This window comes from Muntiacus reevesi, chromosome 4 (genome assembly GCF_963930625.1).
Source record: "Muntiacus reevesi chromosome 4, mMunRee1.1, whole genome shotgun sequence".
Lineage (NCBI taxonomy): Eukaryota > Metazoa > Chordata > Mammalia > Artiodactyla > Cervidae > Muntiacus > Muntiacus reevesi.
In genome coordinates, this window is record NC_089252.1 from 21,146,833 (window position 1) to 21,172,854 (window position 26,022).

At 42.2% G+C, this 26,022-nt stretch overlaps 1 protein-coding gene across 2 annotated transcripts in view; it reads right to left on the reverse strand.

The window, feature by feature from the left end:
* The window catches only part of MAPRE2 (microtubule associated protein RP/EB family member 2), a 177,389-nt gene that overhangs the window by 135,072 nt on the left and 16,295 nt on the right, over positions 1-26,022 (reverse strand). For both annotated transcript variants that reach the window (XM_065932378.1, XM_065932377.1), the window contains exon 2: positions 12,628-12,689. Coding sequence is in view for 1 of the 2 variants with exons in the window: in XM_065932377.1 (XP_065788449.1) it covers positions 12,628-12,689 (62 nt within the window). In the remaining variant the exon portion in view is untranslated. The remainder of the gene's footprint in view (positions 1-12,627; positions 12,690-26,022) is intronic.

Sequence of the window (26,022 nt, forward strand, 5' to 3'; positions counted from 1 at the left end):
CCCCATCACATACCTCAAATAATCAATGGGCACATATGGCCAGTGGCTACCAAATTATCTGGCATAGACAGAACATTTTGATCACTGCAGAACAATTATAACTCCACTCTGGGTTCTGGAGGTATCAGTGGGAATAAAAAATGTCAGGCTTGTATATTTTGGAAATGAATCCTTTGTCAGTTGTTTCACTTGCTACTATCTCCTCCCATTCTGAGGGTTGTTTTTTCACCTTGCTTTTTAATGACGTTCAGCCCAAAAAGATAAACTCAGATAGTGAAGCAGGGTAGAAGACAAACACATTTCTTGATTAGGGGGGCTCAATATACACAAGCATTCAATATACACCAGCCCATGAGAGACATCAATAGCATTCTTTCCACATACCACAAGCCACTTGCAAAAAAACTGTGATAAGCTACATCCACTTCAGTAATTTAAGTGACATTTTTGCTAGCAAAAATGAGCACTTCTTAACCAGACCCTGGTAGTCTGTGCATAAGGCAGAAATCTCTAGGGATATACAATTTGTTCAAGACTTGCCAAGCAGTTCGGCAGGTTTATTTCTTCACACGAAGGCAACACTTGCCTTCAGCTCCACAAGTGCCTGTGACAGGCAACACAAGTTTGGAAATGGGAGATGCGACACCAAACGGCTTGGTACACTCTCCAAAGTTTCATTCTGAATCAATCGCTAATTAAGGGTGGCCCCCAATAACCTATTCCGTCAACAGGGGGCCCTCGTGAGTTAGTTACTGTACTGTCCCAATCTGTCAAACTCATAAACCAAACAGTATCTGCAGCTCTTAACCCAGTCACTGGGCGCTTGCAACATTTTCAAAAGAATACAGCATTTGCCCCCTTTAACGTAACCCTGTTGTCCTTGAGATCAATTTCATGTTTCCCTCAAAAGGAGCCTTTATGAAGTTTTCATCTAACCAGGTGACACAGGCCTCGTTTGAACTTCTGAACCCTTTTGGGGGTGGGGGGTGGAAAGGTGCCCCGCCTAAAAAATGAGCACAACTGTAAGCTCACGGCCTTCAAATTCCAGTGGGTGTTAGTGCTTCCAGGGCGCCCTCTGCTTCCTAGTTGGCGGTCTGTCATTATTCGTGAAGCAGTCATTTCAATACTTTGTCAGTTTCTTCAGATCTCTGACCCTTCCACCTTTCCTCCCTCAGCAGATGGTCTTGTCTGGGACTTCAGAGGGTAATTGAAGCCATTAGACCAGCATTTAACTTCCTGCCCCAAACCTACACGTTTACCTGCAAGGCAGCCATCTTATTCTGTTTCTTGTTTGTTGCAATGAAGAGGCATGTCCTGGCTAGTTGCCTTCTGCTCTGTAACCTTCTACCAGACCCTTCCTTACATGCCACTTCTACTGGCTCCTTCCCAGCGGTATCTGAAGTGGTCAAGTCTCTTCCATTCACTCTCAATCAACCCTTCTTCCCTATAGGTCCCTCTTTCTCTCCTCATCCTTAGAGCCAAATATCTCAAGGCTTATCCAAAGCTGCCCTCTCCATGACCCCCTCACGCCTGAACTTCCATGCTGGATCCCACTTCCACCATGAGATGGAAATCATCATCATCAAGATTAGTAACAACCTTTTTGTTGCTGAATCAGTAGGCACTTTTTAGTCATATCCCTTAACCTCTGTGGAGCATCTGGATTTATAAATCCTTTGCTTTTTGCTCAGTCTCCCATCCAAGTGCTAACCAAACCTGATGCTGCTTAGCTTCCGAGATCAGACAAGACCACGCGCATTCAGGGTAGGGTGGCTGTAGACTTGTTCAGTCTCAAATGTTACTTTCCTCTGGCTTCCATGAGAAGCTGGTCTTTCTCCCATGTTTCTGGTTAATCACTATCAATCTCTCTCATTGTAATGAAACACACAGAGAACTTATTTTAACCATTTAAGTCAGCAGTACATTCACACTGCGGTGCAGCCATCATCAGCATCCTTCTCTAGAACACTTTTCCTCTCACAAAGCCAGAATGCTACACCCATTAAACAATAACTTTGAAAAACAAATATAGTAATATCGCTTATATGTGGAATCTAGAAAAATTATACAGATGAACTTGTTTACAAAGCAGAAATAGATACACAGATATAGAGAACAAACTTATGGTACCAAGGAGGAAAGAGCAGGTGGAATGAATTGGGAGATGGTGATTGACAAGTATACCCTGCTGCTGCTGCTACTGCTAAGTCACTTCAGTCGTGTCCGACTCTGTGCGACCCCATCCCTGGGATTCTCCAGGCAAGAATACTGGAGTGGGTTGCCATTTCCTTCTCCAATGCATAAAAGTGAAAACTGAAAGTGAAGTCGCTCAGTCATGTCCGACTCTTCGAGACCCCATGGACTGCAGCCTGCCAGGCTCCTCCGTCCATGGGATTTTCCAGGCAAGAGTACTGGAGTGGGGTGCCATTGCCTTCTCCAAAGTATACACTACTATGTATAAAATTGGAGAAGGAAATGGCAACCCACTCCGGTGTTCTTGCCTGGAGAATCCTGTGGACAGAGGAGCCTGGTGGGCTGCCGTCTATGGGGTCGCACAGAGTCAGACACGACTGAAGCGACTTAGCAGCAGCAGCAGCAGCATGTATAAAATAGATAACTAATGAGAACCTACTGGATAGCACAGGGAACTCTACTTAATGCTCTGTGGTGACCTAAGTCGGAAGGAAATCTATAAAAGAGGGCATACAAGTATATATTTTGCTAGTGTTTAGTTGCTAAGTTATGTTCAACTCCTCTGCGACCCCATGAACATGAAGCCCGCCAGGCTCCTCTGTCCATGGGATTCTCAGGCAAGAATACTGGAGTGGGTCGCCGTGCCCTCCTCCAGGGGATCTTCCCCACCCAGGGACTGAACTCACATCTCCCATACTGGCAGGCGGAGTCTTTACCACTGAGTCACCAGGGAAGCCCATACATATGTACATCTGATTCACTTTGCTGTCCAGCAGAAGCTAGCACAAGACTGGAAAGTAACTGTCCTCCAGGAAAAATTCAAAAAACACAAGAACAGTAACTCTCAGTTCCTCCCCCTCCCCAGACCGTGACAAGCACGATGCTTGTTTCTGCTTTATGAATTTGGCTGCTGTAGGTATCTCATGTAAGTGGAATTGCATTCTCATGTAAAAGTGGAGCTTTTCTGTGACAGATATTTCACTTAACATCCTCCAGGTTCATCTATGCTGTAGCACGTAATAGAATTACCTTCCTTATTTAAGGCTGAATAACATTCCATTGTATGTATACACCATATTTTGTTTATCCATTCATCTGTTGATGGGCACTTTGGTTGCCTTTGGGTATTGTGAATAATATTACTATAAACATGCGTGTACTCTTTTTTTTTTTTCCCTTTAATCTACCTGTTAAATACTGGTGATCTTCAAGGTTGTATCCTCCTTGGGCAGTTTTACCTGTATTCATGGCTTATTGTTTACATGCTAGTGACTTTCAAAACTATACCGTGGTTCAGTTTTTCTGTTTTGAGTTTCAGATCCCTAACAGGAACATACATCCTCTTGGATAACTACTTTTTACCTAGGCATCCCTGAAGGGGGTCCCCAAGAACCAGTCTGTGCTCCCGCAGAAGATGCTGCTCCGTTAATCCCCTCTTGATACACCTTGTATTCCCTATATCCCTCACCCGACTTTTTCTTCCCAACACTGAAATAGGGTTACCACCTGGCAAGCGCTCAATAGATGGGCTGAATGAATGAATGAGACCTTGACCTCTCACTTACCCAACCCTGTCTATTTCGCTTTCTAAACTGTGCTCAAACTTCTCTCTAACCTCTGCGTGCTAAGTTGCTTCAGTGGTGTCTGATTCTAATTTCCAGGCTCCTCTGTCCATGGGGATTCTCCAGGCAAGAACACTGGAGTGGGTTGCCATGCCCTCTGCCAGGAGATCTTCCTGACCTGGGGATCGAACCCACAGCTCTTATGTCTCCTGAATTGGCGTGTGGGTTCTTTACCGCTAGAGCCACCTGGGAAGCCCTGCTATCACCATCACCTAATCCAGTTGCTCATCAACAGCTTTCACTTTGTGTTTCTACTTCTCATCTCATCCCCTGCTGATCACTTTCCATATAGAGTGACCATCGTTAGATAAAAATGATAGAAGTTTTACTTCTCTCCTTAAACACCTCAACCATCCCTTTGAGGATACAACCCAAAGTTCACCATTGGCTTCCCCAGGCCCTTCCTGACCTGCTTGTCCATCCAGCCCTCCCTCTCACTATCAATCTGATGCTGCAGCTCATTACCGAACTTCTTTCAATTTCGCTAACACACCATATGCTTCTCATATTTTCTTTCCAGGTCTTTGAAGATGCTACTCTTCCTGCCCAAACAATCCCTGCTTCTCTGCAACCCCTCTCTGATCAACACCTGCTAGCTCCTCCTTTTCCTTCAGGTCTTAGATGAGGTGTCACTGCCTCTTGGAAGTCTCATCCAACCTCCCTGTTCCAGTCATGGCTTTGCTGTCACTGCTAGGGGGATCACAGGATGCCATGGGAGCCCCTATCATAGTACTCAGCACCCTGAAGAAGCAGCTGCCTGTTTTATTTGTGTCCCCCATGGTCAGCCACAGCTCCATCAGGGCTGAGACGCTTTCTTACCCAAACATACCCTCTGCACCTTGCACAGAGATGGGGCCATGGTAGAAGCTTAATATTTAACTGCAATCCTCCAAAAATAATTCATCCTGGGACATTTCAAGCATCCAAGAAAGCAGAAAAAAATTATAAACTTTTTATAATAAAAGTTATAAAATTTATAAAAGTTACAAAATTATAACAACAATAACATACACCATACTCACAAGCTATATTTTGTAGTTAATGTTTAGCCACATTTTCTTCATCTAATATCTTAATCTATTTGACAAATCATTTTAAAGCAAATCATAGAGAAAATGAATGAATTCTTAAATCTTACCAACATGTCCACCGACCATATAAAATGAACTACGGAAGAAGAGGATAAAGAAATAGGAATAGAAACCTTTAAATCTCTACCTAACTGCAGTTAAGTGAAATTCAGAAATGAGAATGTTAAGCTGTGCACCAGATACTTTTATAAATGTACTCTCACTCCATCATTTAATTCTCATGAGCCTTACAAGGTCACCTCATTAATAAACAAAAGGAACTCTGTCAAGAACCTGTAGCTCTAGGAGGGAAGGAGAAAGAAAATAAACATTTGCTGAGAGCCCATGATGTATCCAACACTTACGTTACTGCCAATTACTCTCACAACAAACTCAAGATGTAAAAACTCAGTGAGGTCAAGTTATTGGCCCAGAACCTAAGGGAGGAAAATGGCAGATGTAGGAATTTGTTCCAGGTTTCCCTCTTTCTCCACCACTATTCATTACTATTTAAATTACAATTTAAAATATATAAAATAAATTTTTTTTTTTTTTTTTTTTTTTTTTTGCTGTGGTCCAAGATGACTTTCCTGGTGGCTCAGAGGGTAAAGCGTCTGCCTGCAAGGCAGGAGACCTCAGTTTGATCCCTGGGTTGGGAAGATCCCCTGGAGAAGGAAATGGCAATCCATTCCAGTATTCTTGTCTGGAGAATCCCATGGACGGAGGAGCCTGGTAGGCTACAGCCCACGGGGTCACAAAGAGTCGGACACACCTGAGTGACTTCACTTTCACTTTCAAGATGACTAAAACACATATTATTGCTTCTACAGGCACAAGAAATGTCTAGGCTAACTTTTTAGTTCTTTCTAGCTCTGTGGTACAGTGGGTTTCCCAGGTGGCTCAGTGGTAAAGAATGCCTGCCCATACAGGAGACATAGGAGACACAGGTTTGATCCCTGGGTCAGGAAGATCCCCTGGAGGAGGAAATGGCAACCTACTCCAGTATTCTTGCCTGGAAAATCCCATGGACAGAGGAGCCTGGCAGGCTACCATTTATGGGGTTGCAAAGAGCTGGATGTGACTGAGGACACACAGACACACCCCTTTGTGGTACAGATGAGGCAGAGAAAATTACAACAGTGAACATCTATAGAACCAGCAGCACGTGAGATCAGAAGCCAGGGACCTGGTGCCCTGGCTTTGTCACCAAATGTCTGACACTAGGCTGGTCACCCAACAACGTTCACCTGTCAAACGGTGGCGCTGGATGATGACTGAGGTTCCTTCCAGCTGCTACAAAACAAACACACGGGAATCCCTGTGATTCTTGGTGCTTCACCTCGGTCATCAGCTGGCGAGGGGTGGGATGGAGGTCTGACTGATCTCAGCCCTAGGTTTTGTGCACTCAGTGAATGTGCTCCCTGGGGCAACGAACCGTAAACGGAGACCGGTGTTAACTGCAATGTTGGTCAGTGCAGGCAGGACAACCTTCAGACTTCCAGAAGCATGTGTCCCACAGATCCTAACATGATAACTGATGATGAAGACACTGCCAGAAGAGGAGCCGGGGAAAAGCCCCAGCTCCAAGAAAACCCTAGGTTCAGCCCTACCACCTTGTAGCCTCTGCTAGATCAGCCATCCCACTGATCACACTTTTAATTTATTTTGGATACAGAAAATTTTATGTATTATTTTTTATTCATTTTTATTGAAGTATACTGGCTTTACAATGTTATGTTAGTTTCTGCTGTATAGCAAAGTGAATTGGCTACATGCTTACATATATGTCCTCTTTTTCGGATTTCCTTCTCATTTAGGTCACCACAGAGCACTGAGTACAGTTCCCTGTGCTATACAGTGGGTTATCCTTAGGGATCTATTATATATATATATATATATATATACTGCTGCATGCTAAGTTGCTTCAGTCATGTCCAACTCTGTGAGACCCCATAGACGGCAGCCCACCAGGCTCCTCCATCCCTGGGATTCTCCAGACAAAAACACTGGAGTGGGTTGCCATTTCCTTCTCCAATCCATGCATGCATGCTAAGTCGCTTCAGTCCTATCCGACTCTATGCGACCCCATGGACAACAGCCCACCAGGCTCCTCTGTCCATGGGATTCTCCAGGCAAGAACACTGGAGTGGGTTGCCATTTCCTTCTCCTTATATATATACATATGTATGTATTTCATACATAGCATCAATATTGTATATATGTCAATTCCATCTCCTAATTATCCCACCCCTCCATGACCCCTGAGCATACAACTTTTTTTTTAAAAAGGCTGTTTACCCCACTAGAGAGCAAACTTTAAGAGCTCTGTCTATTCCCCTTTGTATTCCTAGCTAGTAGCTGGGGACTTGGCATGTAGTTGTCAATTAAGATATGCTTATGGAATGAAGGACAAATCTTACCACCTCCAAGCATCTCAATGAAATTTACATTCAAAGTTCAGCTCAGACAGCATTTCTACTTCCCCTCACCCCGCCCATCATTATTGTCGCTGTGTTTCTTCCATGATGTGTCTCATCCTCTAAATTTTATTACAGTTATTTATGCGTATATCTTAACTCCCTAGTAAGATCAGATTCACACAGAAGCTATCCTCTGCTAACCATTAAAACCCTATAATACATAGTTCATACTTGCTGTTCTTCACTTGCCTAGTTATGTCTGACTGTTAGCAACCCCATGGACTGCCGCATGCCAGGCCTCCCTGTCCCTCACCATCTCCTGGAGTTTGCCTAATTTCATGTCCACTGCATCAGTGATGCCACCCAGCTGCCTTCAGTCTTTCCCAGTGGTAGTTCATAGTAGACATTCAATAAATATTTGTGGAAGTAGAATGTCATATATATACATACAAACATATATTCACATATACAAAGTAACTGTCCCAGTTCTTTAAATATAGAAGACATTAATTATTATTAAATTAAGTACTATTTCTTATAAAGTTGTGGTGAGGCTAATACTCTCAAATTGCAAACACTTGAAGAATACTCCAAACCTTTTAAGAAAAGATATGGTAAACTAGACTAAAAAAAGTCATAAAACTGGTCATATCCTTGGATAACATTACTTCTGGGATATTGTCCTAAGGGAAAAAACAAACCAAACCAACCAAAACAATAACAAAATGTACCAAAAAAACATTAGGACAGCATATTTTTAGTGAAAAATTAGCAACTATTGTGGGACATTGATGTAATATAATACTATTTTGCCCTAATGACCTTTCTGATTACTCATGAAAGATTCTTGTGACTAATGCTAAATAAGACACAGGGTTCACATGCACTGTTAACCACTCTAGAAAAACAGAAATACTCATGGGAATAGCAAATATGCAAAGAAAAGAAAAATAATTATTTTAGAATGGTGTTGGTAGGTATATTTTTTTCTCAAAGTTTCCTTTAAATTTATTGTTTTTATAATAAAAAAATTTGATAATCAACATTAACCTTTCTCTAATGTGGCTATATTTCCCATAGACAGCTATTTAGTGAGGGTCAAAGTGGCAAGCCACTCCAGTATTATTGCCTGGAGAATTCCATGCACAGAGGAGACTGGTGGGCTACAGTCCGTGGGGTCTCAAAGACCAGAACATGACTGACTGACTCAGCAGACATCATCAAAGCTTAAATTAAAATGTCTGCTAATAGCTATCACTCCAGTATTTAACTCTAGCACTCAAGTGGTACTGAGTAGGGATGCTATTCTGTGTTATGAATACAAAGCAAGGGATGGTGTGCAGATACAGAAACACATTTGGATGAGAAGCAAGAAATTAGACCCGGCAAGGGAATCTCAAGATCACACAAATGAGGATGAGATCACTCACTCAAGGAAACCATTCATACTGGTTTCTGAGGGGGTTAAATGAGGAGGCTGCCATCCAGCAGGGGTATGAAGAGAAGGGAGAAGGGTGAAGGATGGCTGCCTTTTTGAATTGCTACCATTTCCTGTCCCATGACCGTGTATTATCTCACATTAAATCTGTAAGCCTGCCAGCCTAAGGCCACTGGCTGCCTGTGCTTGCCAATAAAGTTTTATTGGAACCCAACCAGGTCCATTCACTTAATGTTCATTATGTTTTCATTCTACAAGTTGGATACTTGTGACGGAGACTGTGTGATCCACCCACAAAGCAGGAAAGTATTTACAATGTAGCTCTTTACAGAAAAGGAATTTGTTATATAAGCTATATAAGGAGATGCAATACATAGATGCCCAGTTTAGGGTCATCTTTTTCTATTAATTTTTTTCTTCATACATGCCAGCTTGGAAGATAAACTATGTGATCACCTTATTAACCAAGCATAATTTTGAGGGCAAAAGGGAGTGCTAAGCGGATACTATTCCAGGACAACAGAAGTTACCTAGGACAGTCCTGGACACCAGATCTATGGGCACCCTCCCGGGGCATAAGTGTATATGTCTGCTTAGTTGCTTAGTCATCTTTGACTCTTTTGTGACACTTGGGACCATAGCCTGCCAGGTTCCTCTGTCCATGGGATTTTCCCGGCAAAATACTGGAGTGAGCTGCCATTTTCTTCCTCCAGGGAACCTTCCTGATGCAGGGGTTGAACTGAAGTCTCCATGTCTCCTGCATTGCAGCCAGATTTTCTACCCACTGAGCCAAGAGCAGGTTTTAAAGAGTATTCAATGCCTGTCCAGAGACTACTTTTCTTTTTTTTGAATGAAGTATAGCCAGAGGACATTACCTGCCTCCTAAGAAATCTGTATGCAAGTCAAGAAACAACAGTTAGAATTGGATGTGAAACAACAGACTGGTTCTGCATTGAGAAAGGAGTATGTCAAGGTTGTATACTGTCACCCTGCTTATTTAACTTACATGTGGAGTACATCATGCAAAATGCCAGGCTGGATGAAATGCAAGCTGGAATCAAGATTGCCGGGAGAAATATCAATAACCTCAGATATGCAGATGACACCACCCTTATGGCAGAAAGTGAAGAGGAATTGAAGAGCCTCTTGATGAAAGTAAAAGATGAGAGTGAAAAAGCTGGCTTAAAACTCAGCATTCAGAAAACTAAGATCATGGCATCCAGTCTCATCCCTTCATGGCAAATAGATGGGGATACATTGGCAAAAGTGACAGACTTAATCTTGGGGGGCTCCAAAATCACTGCAGATGGTGACTGCAGCCATAAAATTCAAAGATGCTTGCTCCTTGGAAGAAAAGCTATGACCAACCTAGACAGCATATTGAAAAGCAGAGACACTTGCTTTGCCAACAAAGGTCCATCTAGTCAAAGCTATGGTTTTTCCAGTGCTCATGTATGGATGTGAGAGTTAGACCATAAAGAAAGCTGAGTGCCGAAGAATTGATGCTTTTGAACTGTGGTGTTGGAGAAGACTCGAGAGTACCTTGGACTGCAAGGAGATCCAACCAGTCCATCCTAAAGGAGATCAGTCCTGGGTGTTCATTGGAAGGACTGATGCTGAAGCTGAAACTCCAATACTCTGGCCACCTGATGCAAAGGGCTGACTCACTGGAAAAGACCCTGATGCTGGGAAAGATTGAGGGCAGGAGGAGAAGGGGACGACAGAGGATGAGATGGTTGGATGGCATTACCAACTCGATGGATACGAGTTTGAGTGAACTCCGAGAGTTGGAGATGGACAGGGAGGCCTGGCGTGCTGCGGTTCATGGGGTCACAAAGAGTTGGACACGACTGAGCGACTGAACTGAACTGAACAGCAAAGTGATCCAGTTTTCCACCTATCTATACATTCTTTTTTTAAAAAATATTCTTTTCTATTATGGCTTATCATAGGATATTGAATACACACCCTTGGGCTATATATATATGTATATTCTATATATAATAGCTTATATCTGCTAACCCCAACCTCTCATCCCAGTCCTCCTCAACTGCCTACTCCTTGGTATCCACAAGTCTGTTCTCTATATCCATGAGCTTGTTACTGTTTCACAGATAGGTTCACTTGCATCATATTTTAGATTCCACATACAAGTGATATCATATAGTATATATCTTTCTCTTTATGACTTATTTCACTTAGTTTGGTAATCTCTAGTTGCATCCATGTTAACTGCAAATGGCATTATTTCATTCTTTTCTTGGCTGAGTATTATTCCATTGTATGCCCCATCATCTTTATCCATGCCTCTGCTGATTGTCACTTAGGTTGCTTCCATGTCTTGGCCATTGTCAGCAGTGCTGCTGTGAACACAGGGATGCAAGTATCTTTTTGAATTATAGCTTTGTCTGGACATATGCCAGAAATGGAATTGCTGGATTATATGGTAATTCTATTTTTAGTTTCCTGAGGAAACTTCATACTGTTTTCCATAGTGTAGTCACTTACATTCCTACCAACAGTATTGAAGGGTCATATTAGGGGCTGCTTTTACATGCATACAGAAAGCTCAGGCAGCTCCTCTTAGTGGTTCTTCTATTTCAATTGCTCTCAGATGCCTTTCTACTTCCTTCCCTCTGTCTCAGCTCTGTCCTAGGTTCAGCTCTGGTTCTTGAAGAGTCTAGCTGTTCGGGCACCACTCAGGGTACACACAGCATCTCTTCATTCATTAGAGTAAAAGGAGCAAATTTATTCATCCTATTTAAATAAACCTTAATCATTTCAAATCATTACAAATAAGAATTTTGTACCTGTAAATTTCACTTGGTTTAATATCTAGGTAACTCCTTAAAATTCTACTCTTAAGAATTTTTCGTTTCTCTTATCAAATAATTTATTTAAAAATGACCAACATATGGCTGATTCATATCAATGTATGACAAAATCCACTGAAAAATTAAAAAAAAAAAAAAAATGACCAACAACCATAGCATTTTATCCCAAAGATCCCAAGACAAAAACAGTACATTACCCACTGATTTGAGCTTTTAATACTCACCAATACTGTTTGGAAAACTATTGAAGAATTAAGTTTCTAATTTTATCCTTTTAGAATGAAACAAAATAAAACAACACATACTCCACCCCTCCCACCCTAAAACACACACATCTATCCCCCACCCCCTGTAAAAGTTTTTTTGCTATGGGCAAAAAAATAAAAGATCTTTAGGGCACCCTGAATGAAATCTAGGATGTTACACTCTGTGAGACTCTTCCCTATGTGAACAAAAATAGCTCACAGCTTTGAAATCTCTCAGGATGGCTTTCCAAATATTGCCATCTGCTGGAATTTCAGTTAATTGTTTCTTTGTTCTAGTGAGCTCCTGGAATATTAGATAGAGCACCAGTGGGAAATAACAGAAGGTCAAATGATTGTGTCTCAAACACAAATCCCAAACTGAAAAAAAAAATTATGCTTTCTGAGCTTTCATCTCCTTTAAGACACCCATCTCTATTTTAAAGTCAATGGAGCAGTGGCCTGGATTTTTAACAAATAATCCCTGCCTCATAATTAGAAATATCCTGAGGTATCTTGGTATTTTCTCACTTCACTTCTCACCAGGAAAATCTCCAAAATTAAACTTCAACTGGCTTGAGTATTTTTAGAGGAATTGCTGATAACAACTAATTAGCTCTTGGTACCCATGGGAAATGGAATGTTGCTTGAAAAATAATGTTCAAATGAAGCATATTTACTGGAATACTCCCTTTAACTGTATAATGAAATTTTGAAAATAAATTTGTTACAAAGGCATCAATAATACACACTCCAATTCAATCTGTAAACAGGGAGTCGTGCAACATAATTTATGCTTAAAGCTTACCTTGAGCATCCAGGCTCTCTCCCTGGCTGTCGAGATAAAATGTTCCTCTGAGAAACGGGATACTGGTGTAGAACAACAGCAACCAAAAAAAAAAAAAAAAAAAAAAAACCACAGAAAAAAGCATTTAATGTGATGAAAACATAGGAGCAGAGAGTTATAATTTAGTTCATTGGCTGTGGCCAGCAATGGAAGAGAAAATCAAAAAGTGCACAAAATATCCACATTCAATCGATTGTATCTTATGAGAGAAAGTCAGCCAAACACTAGGTTTCTCAGCTACATTATTATATCAATCCTGGGGTTGATCGATTATAGTTGGAGAGTATTTATATAACAACCATCCTATAAAGGGAATTTTTTTACCTCCCCCCCGCCCTTGTAGCCTGATGTGATGGGAATCGTGTGTTAGCATATAATCTGAGGAACCAGGGCCCCCAGTGAGGTATCAAATGCCAACATCAATTAAAGTACTGACTTTCCCAAAGTTGGGTTAATTTGTAGATTTTATCTCTAGTATCAACACAGGCTTATTCTTCTAGTTAAGAGATGTGTTTAATTTTAACAGGATAAGCATTATAAACAATGCCAGGATCAAACTTGCATATATATATATATGTATGTGTATATATATATACACACACACACGTATATATATATACACACCACCAAGGAATTACTTTCTTTTATATGAATTTGCTATTTATATTCAAATCATGCTTTGACTAAATGATAAAGTAAATTGATGAAGGATAGATCTGATTCCAGAGGCTGAGAAATGCTTGTGAGCTCTGGGTTTTGGGGGTCCCAGGTTGGGGATGAATGGGAACTGGGGAGGCTGCTTGTGGCTTAAGCAGATGCTACTAAAAAGGACCCAAAGATGCAGATGTGTGGGAGCTGCAGGGGTCTTCCCACCACCCCCCAATTAGAAATCACCCCTCTCCACCTGCCACCTAAGCCTTCGCTCCGCACATTGCTTGCCTATGTTTTCTGTATGTGGCTATTTCAGAAAAGCCTTTGGTGCTTGTTTAGTTTCAAATCAACTGTACAAAAATAAAATATTTGTGACAGATCCAACACAATGTGATTAATCCCAGACATAGTTCTGCAGATGTCCCTGGGAGAAAGATTTTTAAGCAAGAGAAAAGAGGGACTTCCCTGGTGGTCCAGTGGTTGGGCATGTGCCTGCCAATGCAAGGGACATGGGTTCGATCCCTGGTCCAGGAAGATTCCACATGCTGCAGAGCAACTAAGCCTGGGTACCACAACTACTGAGCCCATGAGCTACAGCTACTGAAGCCTGTGCACCTTAGAGCCTGAGCTCTACAGCAAGAGAGGCCACCATCCTGAGAAGCCCGCACACTGGAATTAGAGAGCAGACCACACTCACCGTAACTAGAGAAAGTCCATCTATAGCAATGGAGACCAGCACAGCCAAAAACAATCAATTTTTTTTTAAAGAAAGAGAGGCATTTGGCATTTTACATTTTTTTTTTTTAAATAAGGGAAAGAGGAGATGGTGAAAAGGAAAAAAAAATGCAAAAAACCAAAATGGTAAGTGCTGAGATGACAAGCAATGGGGACCGCTGAATTTTCAGTGTTATACCATTCAATGAGAGAGTTCAAAAGTCATTCATATAATTTGGCTTGTATAAAAATCAGAAAATTTAATGTGGATGGTTTCAAGAACTGACCTCAGGTAAGCTAGTTTTTTTCCCCTTAGTAGAAATTCCTCACATATTTCATAGAATTTAATTTTATGAGTGTTTCATATCTTTCCCATAATTTAACAAGAGTTAATAAAACTAAAAAAGTCTGGTTTAAAAAAATCTGTTCCCATCCACATCAGTTCCTTTTCCTAAGTCCTTCCATCTTTGAGATATTTTAACTGAATCAGAAAAAAAATTTCAGTTGCCGTCTTTATTTAGCTAGTACCAGTAGCTATGTTACTAGGCAAAATGCAGGCTATGAAGTTAGGAAGCAAGAGTGTAAGATTCCTAGTTTTTCTATAAACCAGATAATTAGCCTTTAGAAAAGTCAAGGTCAGCTGTACACAATTGGCCTTTTTCTGTTCGGACTACAACAGCCCATTGCGAATTTTTCAACAGCTGCAATGGATCAGTTTGGGGAAGAATGAGACCATTGATTGAATATCCCCGCACAAGTCATTTGACATATTTTATCTAATTCAAACCTCAAATCCATCTTATTAAAATGAAGACTGAGGCTAGGAGCAGCGGAGCAGTCTCTCAGTATGACGCAACTAGTAACAAGTCCTAATTGAGTCTGACAGACGCTGCTGTTAGGTCCACGTGGCATCATTGTAAAAGCCCGGCCTTCGCCATTGATTCGAAACTCCTGGAGAGCGCCTGGTACACTCCTGGGATATAGGAGATGCTCAATAAGGTATGGCCTTGTGAGGTGGAGAGCTAAGTGGGCATGCCTGGTCAGGTGAATGTTTTTCTCTGGGCTGTCTGGCACATGTAGAGAAGCTATTGTCTATAAATTTCAAACTTTTAAAAAAGATGATCTCAAAATAGATCACTGTGTAAATGTGACATGCAGAACTATCAAACTTTCACACAAACACTGAAATAAGAGAAAAGCTTTGGGATCTAGGGCCTGACGAAGAGTTTCATGTTTTTGACAACAGAAAACATGATCCACACAAGGGGAAAATGGACAAATTGGACTTCACCAAAATTAAGAACTTGTTCACGTTGTTCACGTGAAGCAGATACAAACATAAGGTATAAACTAGGAGAACATATTTGCAGACCACACATCTGATAGAGGACATGTATCTAGAATAAGAACTCTCAAAACTCAGTTAGAAAATCATCAGGAAAAGAGCAAAAGACACTGACAGACATTTCACTGAGGAGGATATACAGATGAGCACGTGAAATGACAGTCAACATTATTAGCCACTAGTTTGGTGAAAAAAAATGAAACTGTAATGAGATATCACTAGGCACTTATCAGAATGACCAGAATAAGAAATGGTAACAATCTGAAATTCTGGCTCTGTTCATGGGGTTCTCAAGGCAAGAATACTGCAGTGGTTTACCTTTGACTTCAGTCTTTCCCAGATTGAAAGCAGGGAAAGATTGAAGGCAGGAGGAGAAGGGGACAACAGAGGATGAGATGGTTGGATGGCATCACTGACTCAACAGACATGAGTTTGAGCAAGCTCTAGAAGTTTGTGATGGACTGGGAAGCCTGGTGTGCTTCAGTCCACGGGGTTGCAAAGAGTCGGACATGACTGAGCGACTTGAACTGAACTCAACTTGCCTTGGACTGCAGGATCAAACCAGTCAATTCCAAAGGAAATCAGTCCTGAATATTCATTAGAAGGACTGATGCTGAAGCTCCAATACTTTGGCCACCTGACGTGAAGAACTGACTCACTGGAAAAGACCCTGATGCTGGCAAAGATTGAAGGCAGGAGGAGAAGGGGATGACAGAGGATGAGATGGTTGCATGGCATCTCCAAATCGCTGGACATGAGTTTGAGCAGGAGTTGGTGATGGATAGAGAAACCTGGCGTGATGCAGTCCATGGGGTCACAAAGAGACATGAATGAGTGACTGAACTGACTGAAATTCTGATGAAGATGAGAAGAAACTAGATCATTCATATATTGCCTGTGAGAATGTAAAATGACTCAGCTACTCTAGAAAATATTTGACTGTCATAAGAAATGAAACCAAACCAAAAATGAAACATGCAGCTACCACACAACCCACCCAAGGTACTCCTGGCATTTTTCCAGGGAAGTTAAAACTTTTTATTAGTGGATTTATTCACAGTAGCCAAAATCAAGACAACCCAGATGTCCTTTCACAGGTTAATAGTTAAACAAACTGATATATCCATTCCATGGAATACTACACATCAAGAGAGAAAAAAAGACTACTGCAAAACCTGGTTGGCTCTACAGAGAATTATGCTGAGTGAAAGAAGTCAATCCGTAAGTCAGATACAGGATGATTCCATTATCTAACATTTTTAAAATTAGAAGACTACATAAAAAGACCACAGGTTAGCACTTACCAGTTGAAAAGAAGGTGAGGGCTGGAGGGAAGAGGGTATGATTATAAAAGGGCAAAACTAGGTACTTTTGTGGGAACGGAAACATTATGTACCTTAAACATGTTTCAATGTTGTGGGATCGGAAACATCATGTACCTTAAGCATGTATCAGTATCCATAACCTGGTTGTAGCCTTGTACACAGAGCCGCAAGATAATACCGCTGATGGGAAACTGAGCAGATCTCTCTATATTGTTTCTTACAGCTACATGTTAATGTACAATTGTCTCAAAATAAAGTTTAACTTAAAATCAGGAGATTGGACAGCAACTAGAATTGAGCAAGATACCGCTTCTTTTTCTTCCCCCCACCTTTTCAGGGAAGAACAAAAGCCCTGAGGCAGTGGGCCAGATGGGGTCAGGAATTTGCTCCATGTTGCGCAGATCCAAGAAAAATAATCTTCACCCACGGTTTTAGCATTCAGAACCCACTGCCAAGCATTTGCTGTCCAATCTTGCCTGTCTTGGAATTTTCTCTGCTGTTATCTCCTCTTTCTTTTGCACTTACCTTCCCGGCCAAAATGCTGACACAAATACACACACCGCAAGCCAGAAATGACTTCTTAAAAATGTATTTTTAATTGGAGGACAATTGCTTTATGATGTGCTGACTTCTGCCGTACAACTACATGAATCAACCATAAGTTGACGTATGTCCCGCCCTCCTGAGCCTCCCTCCCACCCTCCACCCCAGGCCACCCCTCTAGGTTGTCACAGAGCACTGGGTTGAGCTCCCTGTGTTGGGAGGAATTGAGAGAGTAGCATAGAAACATCATACATTACTATATGTAAAATAGACGGCTAATGGGAAGTTGATGCATAAAACAAATGACTTCTAAATGGCAGTGTGATACATTCTGCATTTTAGAAACGATCTCTCATACTTTCGAGTTCATGCTTTCCATGAAGTTCCAAAATTCCCACATATTATTTGCACAGGAATAGAATTTCATGGTTTGTGGTTTGTTGATGACAAGGCAGGTGTTCTGTAATCTAACCTGCGCCACACGCTAAATAAGGACCTAACTGTAATCACCCCAGGCTTTCCAGGTGGCACCAGTGGTAAAGAGCCTGGCTGTCAATGCAGGAGACATAAGAGATGTGGGTTCGATCCCTCGGTTGGGAAGATCCCCTGGAGGAGGCCATGGCAACCCACTCCAGGATTCTTGCCTGGAGAATCCATCCCATGGACAGAGGAGCCTGGCGGGCTGCAAACAGCAGGACACGACTGAAGCGACTTAGCACACACAATGTAATCACCCCACAAAGAGGGGCTGGTGGGCTTTCCCTCACCTTAGGGGAGACCCTGTTGACTCTTCTCATTTTGAGCACTAGTCAGCCACCCCAGAAATGAGTGGCCGTAAACCAGTTACTTTCTCCTGGCCTGTCTGTTGGATTTGTTTTACTTGAAAAGACCAAATGTCTTTGTTCGGAAGAGAGTCATGACACGGTCAAACTCTTTTAACAAAGCACATTTTGTTTTCTCCCAACCTCTGGAAATTTCAAATCCTCTTTGAACAAACTCAGAATTCTGGCATCTCATGGGTGGGGCACAGCACAACTTCCATCCTTGTTCCAAATCCCCCCAAAACACTGCTTCCTTGTCTAGCCATAAAACCACAGGTACATAAGCGATATGTCAGAATGGAAAAAGGGTTGTAAAAATATTGCCACTTGTGCCATATTGAAAGGAAGAATTCTCTCTTTTTTTTTCAGTACTATTGGGTTGGGCAAAAACTTTAAGTTTTTCATAAGATGTTATGCGAAAACCCCAATGAACTTTTTGGCTAACCCAACATACCTGTGGCTTCTCACGTGGTGCTAGTGGTAAAGAACCTGTGTACCAATGCAGGAGACAAAGAGACATAGGTTCGATCTCTGAGTCGGGAAAATCCCTGGAGAAGGGAATGGCTACCCACGCCAGTGGGGGTTTTCCTGGTGGCTCAGCACTAAAGAACCCATCTGCCAACGCAGGGGATGTGAGTGAGTCGGGTTCGAACCCTGGGTCAGGAAGATCCCATGGAGGAGGGCATGGCAACCCACTCCAGTATTCTTGCCTTGAGAATCCCATGGACAGAGGAGCCTGGTGGGCTACAGTCCATAGAGTCGGACACGACTAAAGTGACTACATACACAATACATATCTATTGTGCCACCGAGGTTTCTGCTCAAGGTAAAGTTAAAGTAGCCTCCTCCTACAAAGAGGCAGTTATTCCTGCCTCCCCAGCTGCGCCCAGCTTTTTCAAGAAGAGAACACTGCTGGGACCTGAACCTAGGTTTTCTTCCCAGGACTTGACTTGGCTATCTGTGCATGTTTTGAACGAGCTGTATCCTGAATTCCAAATTCCCTGTAGCTGCTTGAAGATACTAAATCACTCCAGTTGTAAATTGCATTCTTTAGTGTGGGAGGCCCATGGCTTTCTAGGAATCATGCAGTTTGTAAGCATGAGTGAAAGGTCACAGATCCTCAGAGCCTCCTTGATGTCAGCCTTCCTGAGCGGTGCGCCTCCAATGAGCACTGCCTCAGTTAGTGGCCTCTGGCTGGGTTCAGGGCCCTCCCAGGCAGCAGAAGGAAGCCCAGAGACTGCCCAGTTCAGCTCTCTCAGGGGACCAGAGGCATGACTGCCAGGAAGCAGAGAGCTGAGCTCGCACCAGGGAAACCAAACCCAGATGGGGTTATCTGGCAAGAAAGGGTCAAATTATACTGAATTTTTGGTATTGAGTATGGTACAATGCATTCTTCTCCTTAAGAAAAGCAGACCACAAATATCCCATATTACATATTAAAAGGCTTTAAAAAAATTGTAGCTGGTTGATAAACGGATTTGAGTGGGAGGGATTAAGCGCGGTAATGATGCTATAAACTTCTTATGGTCATGTGATCTGGGCTTCTGTAAAAGATAATCCAAAGAGACCATTTTATAATTAAAAATTCAGTTCTTTTCACACAAACTGAGGCTACCCCCCTCTTCTAGAATCCTCCTTTATCCATCTGCTACTAGCCATAGAAGTAGACAGATTGACCTTTTTATTCTAGAATATTCATGTGTCAATATATAAAAGGGGGCTTCCCTTGTAGCTCAGTCTGTGAAGAATCTGCCTATAATGCAGGAGACTCAGGTTTAATTCCTGGGTTGGGAAGATCCCCTGCAGGAGGGATAGGCTACCCACTCCAGTATTCTTGCCCGGGAAATCCCATGGACAGAGGAGCCTGGTGGGCTACAGTCCAAGGGGTCACAAGAGTTGGACATGACTTAGCAACTAAACCACTAATGTATACAAGAAATCTGGAAAAATGATGAGACAAACTAAGTATGAGAAATACCACATTCACTGTATTTCTGTGAAATATTCTTGATAATTATTTTTCACTCATCCTTTTACCCATTTTAAATAGAGGGGTTGGAATAGAACAGCTTCTTTGCTCATAAGTGTGATTGATAAGGAAATGTAGCAGAATGTTTACAAAGCAGAAAGACAGCACAGAGAACAGTGTCAGGTTCACTTACAGTTCAGGGTTCAAGTTTATTGCTGAGATCATAGTGAAAACTAGAACCCTGCTTTACATGTATCTTATCTATACTTGTCATTCCTTCGACCACCCAAAAAAGAAACCCACTAACATATTAACAGTGTAAGAAAGATAATGTGAAATCTAAGACTTTGGCAATAGCAAGAGGGTTGCTATGATCTCTCTTAAAAGATGAATAACCATTGTCCAACTTGTGCTGTGTGGAAATCTTTTCAAACTCTGACATTTCCAGCAGAGTCTGTTAGAAGTGTTGGTAAGTGGACAGAACTTTTTAAAATGTGCAGGTATGGACAGGGAGGTCTGGCGTGCTGCAGTCCATGGGGTTGCAAAGAGTCGGACATGACTGAGCAACTGAACTGAACCAGCCAACAGATTAAGCACCTTGTAAGCATTATCTTCAGTTTTACAATGATCCAGTTTTGTTATCCGCCCCCCACCCCACATTTTACAAGTGAGATAACAGACAATCTGTTACTCTGAGTCACATAGTTAATAAGTAAGGGAGGTAGGATTTGAATGTAGTTCTCTTTGACTCCAAACCCCATGCATTCAGTTCAGTTCAGCTGCTCAGTCGTGTCCGACTCTTTGAGACCCCATGAATTGCAGCACGTCAGGCCTCCCTGTCCATCACGAACTCCCGGAGTTTACTCAAACCCATGCCCATCGAGTCGGTGATGCCATCCAGCCATCTCATCCTCTGTAGTCCCCTTTTCCTCCTACCCCCGATCCCTCCCAGCATCAGGGTCTTTTCCAATGAGTCAACTCTTTGCATGAGGTGGCCAAAGTATTGGAGTTTCAGCTTCAGCATCAGTCCTTCCAATGAACACCCAGGACTGATCTCCTTTAGGATGGACTGGTTGGATCTCCTTGCAGTCCAAGGGACTCTCAAGCGTCTTCTCCAACACCACAGTTCAAACCCCATGCGTGCTTCTTCTTAAATCACTGCACTGCTTTTGATGTAAGAGGAATATTTCTGAAAGAGGTGGGGGAAATAAACTAGACTTCTGGGGAAAAAAAAGTACAGGTATGTTTGTATGGCCTCTGCCTGTAAGTTTTCTGTTGGGGTCATGTGGACCCTAGAATGTGATGTGGCACCAACCAACACTGCTCGTGGGGTTTGATTTACAAAGGAGTCTACTTACAAAAAGTTCCGGGGTTGTATTAGTAAAGAGATTCCTTTATGGAGAAATTCATGCTGAATTCCACTCACCTGGAAAATAACCTGGTGAAATTCTAGAGAAGAAGCTAATTTTCTTCATAATTGTTTTTTTCCCCCCTAATCAATCTATTATGGGAAATAAATCCAGGTAAAATATCCAGCTTGAAAACATTTGCCACACAGTTCCAGGACCATCCATGGATACCAAAAAATCCACAGGTGCTCAAGTCCCTTATATAAAATGGCACAGTCAGCCTTCTGTATCATAGAGTTTGGCATCCACAGATCCAACGATCTGCAGAATGAATTTGATCTAGAGGACTGTTCCTTAGAGTCTTTTCTTTCCATAATTTTACGTCTACAGCTCTTAATTTTGCAATGTTCTTTCACATATGACATCACACCTAGATCTTGAAATCATAGTTCTCTTACAACTAGAGGATCACTCTGCTTGCTTTTTGGCTAACTGCTCCTTTATATCTTCCCTGGTACTCCCACCTGGCACTGAGTCGCAGAGCCAAACTTCTAACTCAGAGTTTTTTCATTGTCACCTCCCTCCCTTAACACCTGCTCACAGGGGGCTTTTAAAGACGCTTTCTACCCCCAAGAAACTAAATATTTCTTCTTGTTGTTCAGTCCCTAGGTCGTGTTGGACTCTTCGCAACCCCATAGACTGCAGCACACCAGGCTTCCCTGTCCTTCACTGTTTCCCAGAGTTTGCTCAGACTCATGTTCATTGAGTCGATGATGCCATCCAACCATCTCATCCTCTGTCACCCCCTTCTCCTTCTGCCCTCAATCTTTCCCAGGATCAGGGTCTTTTCCAATGAGTCAGCTCTTTGCATCAGGTGACCAAAGTATTGGAGCTTTAGCATCGGTCCTTCCAGTGAATATTCAGGGTTGATTTCCTTTAGGACTGACTGGTTTGATCTCCTTGTAGTCCAGGGGACTCTCAAGAGTCTTCTATAGCACCACAATTCAAAGCATCGATTCTTCGGCGCTCAGTCTTCCTTATGGTCCTGCTCTCACAACCGTACGTGACTACTGGAAAAACCATTGCTTTGACTATATAGACCTTTGTTGGTGAAATGATGTCAAATGAAATACTAAGGAACAGGATTTTGTTAGGGTTGTGTTTTGGAGGGCCACACACCATTCTAACATCCAGTTTTCATCCTGTTGACATGGCACACTCTAATTCAACTGAGGAAACATCCATTATGGAGCATCTCCTAGGTGCCAGGTCTGTGCTGAGAGGTGGGGATACTCTGTCAGTTACAAAACCTTCTTTTTTCTTTCAGAACTTGAGAAAAAAGAGGATCATTGATCCCATACTTCAGGTGAAGAAACTGAGGCTTAGGAGCTTGTGTGTTATAGGTGATCACACAGCTCGCAAAGGACAGAGCTGGTATCCAAACTCTGGTCTCCTGATTCTGAATTGTATGCTTTCCTGTGGATCCATTATGACCCATCCTACCTTTTTCTTCTGTCAGGCTTCCTCTGCATATTATTTTAAAATTCAATTTCATGTATTCGGAGCAACAGGGCACCAAGTTTTGACATTTGCAAAAGTTTTTTTTAAAGTTTCTGTTCTTTTATTTGCTCAACATTTATTGAGCACCTAACATCTACCACGTACATGCAGCTAAAGGCATGCTCTTCTGGACATCAGGTGCTGGGCCATGTTTATTACATGCATCAGGTCATTCACTCCCAATAACCCTATGAGGAGGGCTATTTTTATTCTTATAGGTACATGAACTGAGGTTTGGGCAGTGCTGGAGTTCAAACTCAGATGTCTGGACTTCAAAGCTGGACCTCTTGAGTGCCACCGTACATCTATTTAATCCCAGGCATCAAGGGGGCTCTAATACACAGCACAGTCTGTAAGCTCTAATACTTACAGACACACAAATTAATTATATCATAGGGCTGTGAATGCAAAAGGGAAAATCTTATGACTGCTGTCCTCTTGGATACTATGTAGAGTTTGAAAGAGTTTTTCAGGAGTCACCTGGGAATCTTGTTAAAATTCAGACTATGCTTTGATAGCTCTTGGGTAAGGTCTGAGAGTCTATCCTTCTAAAACTTCTAGGTGGTCTTCCCGGGTGGTTCAGTGGATAAGAGTCCTACTGCCAATGCAGGGTTTGACCCCGGGTCCAGGAAGAGTCCACATGCCGGGGAGCAACTAAGCCCATGTGCCACATGTGACTACTGAAGCCTGGGCACCCTAGAGCCCATGCTCCATAACAAGAGAACCCACTTGCAATGAGAAGCCCGGGCGCTGCAACAAAGAACAGCTTGTACTCACTGCAACTAGAGCAATACCACATGCAGCAACGAAGACCCGGTGCAACCTAAATAAATAAATAAATAAATACATACATACATACATACATACATACATACATACATACATACATACATACTAGGCGATGATGCTGCTGCCAATCCGGGGACCATATTTTGAGTTGCAAGGCAGGTGGTCTCTCCACTTCTGAGCTTGAGGTTTTCCTGGTTGAGTGACTTTTGGCATGCCATTTAAACTCTGGGCCCTAATTTTATGGTTTTCTGTAAACTGCAGCTACTTAGAGTGTGACTGCTATGTGTAAAATCTCTTTACCAACTGTAAATTTCTAGGTAAATGGAAAATACTTGTGTTTATCATTATCACTATTAAACAGCTGAATTTGAATACATATCCCTCATCAACTAGGTCTGAGTATTAATTAGATAGCCAGGAAATATAAAAATAAAATCAACTCTAGGGAGACTCAACAGCTTAAATGGAACGGAGGACAATGACTGAAAGAGATCTTGTTAATATGGTCTCCATGAAAGGGATGCGAAGGAATCCTTTGAGCAGGACACTTACTGGCCCTTCTGAAACCTATTTCACTGCCTTTTGGGGGAGGGGCTGTAGTCTTTGATCTCAAACAAACCCCACATTTTGACCACCACCTTAAAGTTGGCAGTCAAGGGGAACAACACAAAAAATTAACTTAATCTTTTGACCACAAGTGGAAGTTTTCCTGTTAGCTAGAGTAGAATCCTCACATGTCATAGGACCTGCTGGAGGGATTTCAGGTTTTGTAGATATCACTTCATTTAATGCAGTGTTTAACAGTCTGAAGTCTTTCAAGTCTTTTGGATCCTAGAGATGCTTATTTTTCTGCCTTATTGTTCCTCCCCGTCCCACAAAGTCCTTCCTTTCTGCTCCTCAGGGGGACAGTCAAGGTTGAGTTGTTAGCTTAGCACACAGGAGCACCATGTGCTTGAAAATCAGGAGGTTGCTTAGATGACCCAACAAGCACTGCCAAATGCAAACAAGCTGAAAAAAAACTCTTTAGGACTCTAAAATTACTAAGTTTTTAGTAGGAAAAGTTTCCAGGCCTCGGTTTTTCATCTAGAAAAATGAGATTCAATGAGATGACCTCCAAAGCTACATGCAGCTCTAAAAATAGTTGACCCTTGAACAAAGTGGGGGTTAATCCAAGTATAATTTACAGTTGGCCCTCCACATCCAAGGTTCTTCTGCATTCAAGGATTCAACCAACCAAGGTCCACGCAGCACTGTAGTATTTACTACTCAAAAATCTGCAAGTGCAAGTGGACCTGTGCAGTTCAAACCTACATTGATCGAGGATCAGTTGCACTATGATACTACTTGGCGTAAAGAAACGCATACAGCGAGCTAGGCACTGATTTTGTGAGATGATCTCTAATAGAACATACTGATGATGCTAGACTGAAAGATGTGTAGAACACACTTGCCTGTGTTTGCTCCCACCAGCAGCAGGAAGGCATCCCAGGGCCGTGTCTCCAGAGTCCAGAAGCAGTGACACTATGGCCCACTCAGGGGGAGGCTCTGTTCATCATAAGCCCCTCCGCAAGCGCCATCTGGCATTAACGATGATGCCAGGGCCACACGACAAAAACAGCAATGATTCTTACCCCTGGTCACAAGTGTTGATGTTTGGCCTTTTCACGTTTTCTAGCACTTGGCTAGTCTTGTAGAAGGGAATGCCCTTTGCACCATGGGATGCAGGCTTTCTTGTCTTGCCTGTACTGTGTGTGTGGGCGCACAGTACAACTCACTGCTGGACCAGGTCAGAGGTTCTGCTTTTCCCATGTTTTCACTTCTGTCTAACAGGATGCAGTATATATCTCTGCATCTCAGTCCAAGTTAATTGATGGAGAGAGGACTTGGTGCCAACCACAGGCACAGGGGAAAGTGAGCAGAGAAGGGTTTCCAAGTGCATCCTTTATAAGATGCATCTACCCTGCTAGAAATCCCTCTGCTTTCTATTCTGACCAGCTGCAAGGGCATTCTCCACATATTAAGTCGAAGTGTGAATCTTATCACCGCTTCTGTCTGTTACAATCTGACCCAATTAATTTGATGTGCTAGTGGGTTATCAAAACTATATATTTTCCTCATGTTTTAAAGAATGTGTGAATTCTCCAGAGGAGAAGAAATACAGTTCTCAGTGCATTTTCTATTGTACTTTATTCTGAGAAAGCTGGATTAACAACCATTTTTCAGCACACTAGGATGTCTTGTGGGAAAAGAATAAGTTAAAAATAAAAACCCCTTCCTCATTGATGAGTAG